Source organism: Triticum dicoccoides, chromosome 7B (assembly GCF_002162155.2).
Source record: "Triticum dicoccoides isolate Atlit2015 ecotype Zavitan chromosome 7B, WEW_v2.0, whole genome shotgun sequence".
NCBI classification, from domain to species: Eukaryota; Viridiplantae; Streptophyta; class Magnoliopsida; order Poales; family Poaceae; genus Triticum; species Triticum dicoccoides.
The window spans coordinates 730035009-730044403 of record NC_041393.1 but is presented as its reverse complement, the minus strand read 5'-3'; the positions used below and the strand labels follow the sequence as shown (position 1 = coordinate 730044403).

The 9395-nt window shown below is 48.3% G+C and overlaps 1 protein-coding gene across 1 annotated transcript; it reads right to left on the bottom strand.

The window, feature by feature from the left end:
• On the bottom strand, positions 1-3932 carry LOC119337287 (leucine-rich repeat receptor-like kinase protein FLORAL ORGAN NUMBER1). Its single transcript, XM_037609401.1, has 2 exons — positions 1223-3932; positions 1-688 (listed from the first exon to the last, which is right to left on the bottom strand). The coding sequence occupies exons 1-2, from the start codon at positions 3891-3893 to the stop codon at positions 300-302; spliced, it is 3060 nt and encodes a 1019-aa protein (XP_037465298.1). The 5' UTR covers positions 3894-3932; the 3' UTR covers positions 1-299.
• Between the last annotated feature and the right edge of the window lie 5463 nt (positions 3933-9395).

The window sequence follows — 9395 nt, the reverse complement described above, 5'->3', positions numbered from 1 at the left end:
TGAATAATGTAGCCAGTTGATATTTGAACTCGGAGGTTTTACTACTATGTACATATACATTCGTTCATTCAGCATCGCCCATTATATGTCCAGTCAAGGTACTCTCGCAGCCTTGGCCTTTAAGCTTCAGGGAGTACACACTGACGCTACTAGGAGTAGTAGTAGTTGTTATTACACATCCACACGCCACAAAATACCTAAGCACCAAGGGTTAGACCCAAAAATAGCGCGTACAATTACCATAATGATCTCCCTGCTTAATTCCTGAGCCACGGCGATCTTGAACGCTGGCGTGCTGGTCAGAAGGAGAGGATAAGGTCGTCGTCGTCAGGCCGGGCCGCGCAGTCGGCTGTGGCGGCGGCGGCGGCGAGGGCGGGCTGCGAGAGCATGTGCACCACCTCGCGCATGTTGGGCCGGTCGGTGCTCGCCTCCTCGACGCACGCCGTGGCCACGTCGTAGAGCCCCACGAGCAGCGGCACGGGCTCGGGGGAGAGGCGGCGGTCGGCAACGGCGAGGACGGCCGTGGCGGTGTCGGGGAGCTCCGCGGTGGCCTTGCGGACCCACTGCACAATGTCCACGCCGTCGCCGAATCCGCCCACGGGGCGACGCCCCGTGATGAGCTCCAGCAGCACCACGCCGAAGCTGTACACGTCGCTCTTCTCGTCCACCCGCAGGGTGTAGGCGTACTCTGCCGCCACGTCAACAGAGTTAGTTAACAGGACCAGTTCATTAATCAAACTGACAGAATTATGTAACCCTTCTAATCATGCTTAGTGTGACCAAGGGAGATATAGATAGATAGCTATGCCCATCATTAACTGCAAAAGGAGATCTTTGTCCTGTCTCTCTGGTTGACATGAACACATATGCCAACAAGATCTTCCAAATTAGCCCCAAATCTATGCTGCAATCCAGGAAACAGGGGCAGGGCAAAGGAGACACTAACCACCACCACCACTAATCACTGTCACTCACTCACTGTCGCCAGTGGCACTACACCACTACCACCAGCCGCAGCAGCTCAGTGCATTTGTCCTCTCTCCAGTTGACCATTGCACAAGGCAACAAAAACATGGCCGGTGTGTGTGGGGTTGCAGACCAGTGCTGCCTGAAACTAGGCTAAAATCCAAAGCCAACAACAGCAAAGTACATGCTGCAGGACTAGATAGAATGTGTTGGATGAAATGAAATTTGCACAGCTGGCATGAAAAGATTTTGGTACCTGGGGCGATGTAGCCGTAGGAGCCGGCGATGGCGGACATGCACTCGGAGTTGCCGCCGCCGCCGCCGCCGAGGAACTTGGCGAGGCCGAAGTCGGCGACGTGGGCCTCGAAGGCGGAGTCGAGGAGGATGTTGTTGGACTTGACGTCGCGGTGGATGATCCGCGGCGCGCAGTCGTGGTGGAGGTAGCAGAGGCCGCGCGCCGCCTCGAGCGCCACCCGCGCGCGCGCCTCCCACCCGAGGTGCCCGCCCTTGCCGCCGTGGAGCATCTCCCCCAGCGAGCCGTTGGGCATGTACTCGTACAGCAGCAGGTTGGTCTCGCGGTTGGACACGAAGCCCAGCAGGCGCACGATGTTCCGGTGCCGGATCCGCCCCAGCGTGCCCACCTCCGCCGAGAACCCCCGGTCGCCGCCCACGCCGCGCCCCACCAGCCGCTTGATCGCCAGCTCCGCGCCGCCGCGGGTCACGCCGTGGTACACGATCCCGGCGCCGCCCTTGCCGATGATGCTGTCCTCCTGCAGGCACTCCACCACGTCGTCCGCCGAGAACCCCGGCCGCTGCTGGAACACCGTCATCTTCCACGCCCCCGAGCGCCGCCGCGCCGCCTCCCGCCACGCCTCGCACCCCTTCCGCCCGCCCAGGAACGCCGCGACGAGGGCCACGAACACGCCCGCCAGGCACACCAGCATCTTCTTCGAGTCCCAGCGGCGGAGCGACAGCACGCCGCCGCCGCCGCCGCCGTCGTGGTTGCTGTCGGAGCAGGCGCCGTCGTCGTTGCTGCTGCCGGTCAGCGGCCCGCCGCAGAGCCCCGGGTTGCCCGCGAAGGAGCTCTCGTTGAACACCAGGAACTGGCCCTGCATCGGCACGGCGCCCGTCAGCGCGTTGTACGACACGTCCAGCGTCGTGAGGCTCGTCATGTTGGACATCTCCGGCGGGAGCTCGCCGGACAGCGCGTTCCTCGACACGTTCAGCGTGCACAGGATCTTCAGCGACGTGATGCTCTCCGGTATCGCGCCGGTCAGGCGGTTGCGGCTGACGTCCACGGCAGCGAGCGACGCGCAGCGCGTCAGCTCCTGCGGGATCGCGCCGGTGAGATGGTTGCCGCTCACGTTGAGCCGGGACAGGTTCCTCAGCCGGCCGATCTCCGGCGGCAGCTCGCCGGAGAAGTTGTTGGACTCGAGCGAGAGCGTCTGCAGCGCGGGGAGGTTGCCGATGGCCGCCGGAATCCTGCCGCCGATCCCGTTATTCCCCAGCAGCAGCATGCCGATCTTGCCGCCGCCGATCACGTCGGGGAGCCCGCCGGTGAGCAGGTTGTCGGTGAGCTCGAGCATGTTGGCCTGCGGCAGGTCGAAGAGCCCGGCCGGCACGGCGCCGCTGAGGAAGTTCTTGCTGAGGCGGACGCGCACGAGCGTCTTGCACGCGCCGAGCGACTCCGGGATGGGGCCGAAGAAGGCGTTGTCCATGAGCACGAGCGTCTCGAGCCTCCCGCCCGCGCAGAGCTCCGGCGGCACGGTGCCGGTGAGGTGGTTGGTGGTGACGTCGAGGTTCCTGAGCCGGCCGTTCCTCCCGAGCCCCGGCGGGAGGCTGCCGGTGAGGTTGTTCTCCCACAGCTGCAGCACCTCGAGGTCCGGCAGCTCGGCGACGAAGCCCGGTATCCCACCGCGGAGGTGGTTCCGGAACAGGTTGAGCAGCCTGAGGTGGGTCAGCTTGGCGAGGCTCGCCGGTATCTCGCCGGCGAGGTCGTTCACGGAGAGGTCGAGCGACTGGAGGCTCTGGAGCTCGCCGAGCTCCGTGGGTATCTCGCCAGACAGCCGGTTCCAGAGGAGGAAGAGCGTGTCGAGGTTCTTGAGCTTGCCGAGCTCGGGCGGGATGGGGCCGGTGAGGTTGCAGCTGCTCATGTCGAGCAGCACGAGGCTGCGCAGCCCGCCGAACTCGGGCGGCACGCCGCCGTCGTACTGGTTGAAGTACCCCACGTAGAGGCTCCTGAGCTGGGCAAGCCGCGCAAGCTCCGGCGGGATCCTGCCGGAGAGCGCGTTGCCGTTGAGGCCGAGGTACTCGAGCGAGGCGACGTCGCCGTAGGCCGCCGGGATGGGCCCGGAGAAGTAGTTCCCGCCGAGGTGCAGGTAGCGCAGCGCGGCCGCGTGCGCGGCGCCGAAGGGCGGGAGCGGGCCGGAGAGGTTGTTGTTGTAGCAGTCGAGGACCTGGAGGGCCGGGAAGTACAACTCTCCTTGCCCATCGCCGACGGGGAAGGGGCCGGAGAGGTTGTTGTTGGAGAGGTTGAGGTGGCGGAGGGAGGGGAGGGCGGGGAGGCCCGCGGGGATGCGGCCCGGGAGGGAGCAGGCGGCGATGGTGAGGTTGGTCAAGGCGTCGAGGAGGGACAGCTCCGGGGGCAGGGAGCCGGCGTGGAGCGGGAGGGAGGTGAGGTTGATGGCGACGACGCGGGACGTGGCCGCGTCGCAGGTGACGCCGGCGAAGGCGCAGTGGGCCGGCGAGGTCGCCGCCGGGTCCCAGTCGGCGAGCGGCGGGGTGGGGGAGGCGGCCGCGGCCGTGGCCTGGACCAGGGCCGCCTTGATCTTGCCCAGCGCATAGATGTCGCGGTCCGGGGAGCCGGAGGAGGGGGATGGAAGGATGAGGAGTAGGGGTAGGAGGAGGAGGTGCGGAGGGGGAGGCATTGTGGTGGTGCGCCGGCGGCGGCGCGCGGTGGGATGTGTGGAGGGAGGAGGAGTGGAGTGGAGGCGGGAATAAAAGGGCGGGGGTGGTGGTGGTGGTGGTGGTGGTGGAGGGAATGCGAATATCGAATCGGCCGTGCTCAGCTGGGGCGCAACACCAGCAGTGGCCACAGAGTGTGAGTGGCACGGCGGGCGCAGTGGAGATGGAGATGCGCGGCGTGATCTCTCTCTCGCGCGCGCGTCGGCGTCGCCGTCGCCGTTGGTGCTGGCTGCTGGGTGTTGTTTGCTCGGGTCAATGGTGGAAAGGTGGCAGTGAGGGTGAGGGCATGGTGGTCAGAGGGAGAGGTCAGAGGGGAGAGGACGGGGGCAGTTAATGCAAGCTGACTAACGGAGGGCTAGGACTGTACTGCTAGCCTCGCTACGGATGGGACGGGACATGGAGGAGGGCGCAGGCATCATTTGGTTCCGTTGCGGGTGCTCGCTGCTGCTAATTCATTACTCCAGGGTGATGGCTCCAGGTCTAGTCTAGCAAGCTCACTCAGCTCATCACTGCAACACCGACCATCACATGGTGGCATGACAGAATCAAGTTTCAAAACTCAGATTTTCAATTCTCAAAATAATTGTGAACATCCACAAGACATGTGCCTACAATCTGTAAAAAAATTCCGTATCAAACATCGAAATGTACATGAAGAGGCAAAAGAAAGAAAAAAGGCAAATCCACACATGAATGGTGTCATTTTTTTCTTCCGTACTTTTGTAGGACCTCCTCATGCTGTATTTCGAATCTGCATTTGAAATTTTTAGAAACAGAAAACATGTCTTGTGAACATTTATAAAAAAAGGTGACTTATTTAAAACATGAATTGGTCTTCTAGTACCGTAATGACGACTTAATATTTTAAGTCGTGAGTATTTATTTGGTTTTCTAAATAATTTTTTGCCCGTTCTTGCCCTTTCGATTAACAATCATCTTTCAAGAGTGAAGAAACCTTATTTTCCTACTTGATCAAGCACTCTTGAAAAAAAAATTATGTCACTAAAGCAATTTAGAGCAACTTCCATTTTTAGCACACCAGAGAAGAAGTCGGCATCTGGTTCGAGCGACAGACAATACATTAAAATCCGAAAAAATCATGACATCAAATAAAACAAAAACTTACTTATGTATGCTATTTAGTTAAAATTGAACAATTGTAGTTGTGTCAAATAATGATCAATACACCTGATCTGCTAAGCAAGACGACTATTAGTTTATTTTTCATTTTTTTTAAACGCAAACTAGAAAATCGATTTGAATTTATGGTTATTTTTCAGTCTCTATCCAATGAAGTTGGGAAGATAAGGTCTTTATTTCAGAAGAATTTTACACTAACATTAAGTAGTACTAAAGATCCAATTTTTTGTAATTTGTCAGCTGGTTTGTTAAACAAAATATTATTTATGCTAAACTATTATACTTCATTCATTAAAATACAAAAGTATGTGATAAATATTATGTATTAAGAACATAAAATTGTTCTTGAATGATGCTTATAATACTCTTTGTTATATAGTTCTAATGTCAATCACTGACAACTAAACACACTATGCTAAAATCAATTATATTTTGTAATGAAAATAATTTATTTCCTTTTGTTAGATGATGGGCCTTAAAAGATAAAAATATTTTAATCTGGGAAAAAGGAAATGAGTTGCATCTCTTTATATGTTTTCACAATTAGGTGAATTGTAGTCTATATATGTTTGCGTATATTTAACTGTCAGCTCAGCTCATCACTGCAATACCAACCATCACATGGTGGCATGATAATAGTATCATGTTTCAAAACTCAAATCTTCTATTCTCAAATACATTGTGAATTTTCACAAGACATGTGCCCGCAATATGTGAAAATCCATATCCAACATCGAAATATACATGAAGAGGCAAAAAAATAAAAGACCAAGTCACACATGAATGGTGTTGTTTTTCCTTCTGTCTTTTTGTGGCCCTCCTCATGCTGTATTTCAAATCTGGATTTAAATTTTTCAGTGATAGTAGACATATGTCTTTTGAACAATTATAAAAAAATAGCTTATTTAAAACATGAATTGTTCTTATCATACCATCATGATGACTCAATATTTTTAGACTTTCACGTGAGTTTGGTTTTCTAAAGGTTTTTTGCCCGTTCTTGCCCATTCGATTAACAACCATCCTTCGAGAACGAAGAAATATTGTTTTTTCTACTTAATGTGCGGGCTCAAGTACTCTTGAAAAAATACAATTAATATTTATGTCACTGAAGCAATTTCCAATTTTTGGCGCACGATAAAAAAAGACGGCATCTGGTTCGAGCTTCAGACAATATATTTAAAAATCCAAAAAAAAATGACGTAAATTAAAATAAAAAGAATTTACTTACGTATGATATTCAATTAAAAATAAAAATAATTTTATTTGTGTCAAATGATAATCAATATAATTGGCTAACACCAAATTTGGTAAGTAAGGCGACTGTTAGTTTGTTTTTATTTTATTTTTAAATACAAACTAAAACATGCACTTTGAATTAATGGTTGTCTTTTCAGTTTTTATACAATAAGTGAAGATGGATTACATATTTCAGAAGAATTTATACCAACATTAAGTACTATTAAATATCTAATTTTATATAATTTGTCAGCTGTCTGTTTAACAAAATAGTATTTATACTAAACTATTATACTTCGTTATCAACTTTTTAAAGTACAAAAGTATGTGATATAACTTATGTATAAGGAACATAAAAATGTTTTTGAATGATGCTTATAATATTCTTTGTTATATAGTTCTAATGTCAATCATTGACAACTAAACACACTATGCTAAAATCAATTATATTTTGTAATGAAAATAATTTATTTCATTTTTTAGATGATGGCCCTTAAAAGATAAAAAATATTTTTATGTGAGAAAAAGAAATGAGTTGGATGTCTTTACATATTTTTTTCACAATTGGGTGAATTGTAGTCTATATATGTTTGTGTATATTTAATATTCTTACAAACCTTGACATATATATATATATATATATATATATATATATATATATATATATAAAGTGTGGTTTAATAGATACTTCCTTTGTAAGAACACTCTAATATTAGTTTACAGAGGGAGTATCATCATGAAGTTTCTAGTGTATGATTAAGTACAACCAAATAAAAAAAGTATGGAGGCGTGTGGGCGATGTGCAAGATGCCGCACGTGTGGGCGTTAGTTTTTTCGATAATCTGATGTTGGGATGTTGTTTTAATGGCGGTTAATGTGTCCTACTTCTTCTAGTTGGTTAAATAAGCAGTTGGCGATGGGTGTTTGCTTTGAACTAAGTAATGAAATAACATTGATTTAAATGATAAACCATCACTACACATTAGTACAAAATCGGATTTTCAAGTTGTTTTATAACACAACACTCATTCGATTTCGCCTTTGGTATCTAGCCAACTAAAGCTAATACTCATATTATTAAAGGCAACTGAGAAAATACCTGCAAACTTTCTACCTCAGTCAGTGATGTCTACTACGTACTTATACTACGACACATGCATATATTACTTCCCAGCCTCCTTCTTCCTCCCGCTAGCCCTCTTTCCCGACTCAACTGTCGTATCCTCCAAGGTGCGCACCTTCTCACTAGTGAAAAAGTGCTAGCCACAACTTTCCTTGGTGGCGTTCGCTTATTTGGTACGACATTACTAGGGACATAGTGATGGCGTTGGAAAATAAATGAACGTCATAGGTATATAGGACCCACAAATTGTACACGGCCTAATATAGTGCTGACGTGGTATAACATGGAACGCCGGCACTATTATGTTTACTTGTGGCGCATCATGGGTTTCCACATTAGCATTATTATTTTGTCAATATGAACATTCTCATATTATATTTTGAGAATTCAAACAAAAATTAGGTGGTTCATCCCTAATACGTCTCCAACGTATCTATAATTTTGATTGTTTTATGCTATTATATTATCAATATTAGATACTTTATATGCATTTTTATGCTATTTCATATCATTTTGGGGAACTAACCTATTAACCAAGTGCCTAGTGCCAGTTGATGATTTCTGCTTGTTTTTGGTTTCCAGAAGATGAGTACCAAACGGATTCCAAACACTACGAAACTTTTTGATGATTTTTCTGGACAAAAGAGACCCTAAAAGCTTCAGGAGGAGACCAGATGGAAAACAAGGAGATGGCAAGGCAACAGGGCGCACCCAGGGGGATAGTGCGTTCCCTATTACCTTGTGGACCCCATGTGGCTCCGTTTGACCTAATTCCACTTCTATAAATTCTCAAATATAGGGAAACCCCGAGAGAACCACCCGAAACACTTTTTCCATCTCCGCAAGCTTCTGTTCTTTCGCGATCCCATCTGGAGGTCTTTTTCAGTACTCTGCCGGAGGGGGAATCGATCATGGAGGACTTCAACATCATCCTTACTGCCCTATCGATGATGTGTGAGTAGTTCACCACAGACATATGGGTCCATAGCTAGTAGCTAAATGGCTTCTTCTCTCTCTTCAATCTTCAACGCAATGTTCTCCTCGATCTTCTTGGAGTTATATCCCTGATGTAATCTTATTTTGCGGTGTGTTTGTTGGGATCCAACGAATTGTGGGTTTATCATCACATTATTCATTGAAAGTAACTAAGTCTTCTCTAAACTTTTATTATGCATGAAAATGATAGCTTTATATTTCTCTTTGATCTATCTGTTTGGTTTGGCCAACTAGATTGATTTATGTTCAGTTGGAGAGGTGCTTTGTAATGGGTTCAATCTCGTGGTGTCCTAATCTCGTGACCGAAGGGGTATCGAGGCACATATTTGTATTGTTGCCAATAAGGGTAAAATGATAGGGTTTATTCATATTGCTTGAGTTTACTTTGTCTACATCATGTCATCTTGCTTAAGGTGTTACTCTGTTTGTCATGAACTTAATACCATAGATGCATGCTGGATAACAGTCGATTGGTGGAGTAATAACAGGCAGGAGTCGGTCTACTTCTAACGGATGATGCCTATATGTATGATCATTGCCATGAATAACATCATAACTACGTGTTTTTCTATCAATTGTCTAATAGTAATTTGTTTATCCACCGTATGCTATTGTTTCGAGAGAGAGAAGACTCTAGTGAAAACTATGACCCTCGGGTCTACTTTAATCATGTTACTAAAACCAAAAAAATACCTTAGTGCAATTTATTTACCTTTTTTGTTTTACAATTTACGTATCTACCTATACAAGATTTAATCCTTGCAAGTAACGAGTTCAAGGGGATTAACAACCCTCTTGCCCGCGTTGGGTGCAAATATTTGATTTTCTCTGTGCAGGTGTTGTTCATTGTGGGTTGTGTGATTTTCTATTGGTTCGGTAACCTTGGTTCTCATGAGGGAAATACTTATCTCTAATGTACTGCTTCACCCTTCCTCTTGGGGGAAAATCCCAACACATCTCACAAGTA

Bases quoted from the DNA above. Each gene is read 5' to 3' on its own strand.
- LOC119337287 (XM_037609401.1), bottom strand. From the start codon at position 3,893: ATGCCTCCCCCTCCGCACCTCCTCCTCCTACCCCTACTCCTCATCCTT. The intron at 689-1,222 runs GTACCAAAATCT...ACGTGGCGGCAG, and splicing joins CTACGGCTACATCGCCCCAG to AGTACGCCTACACCCTGCGG.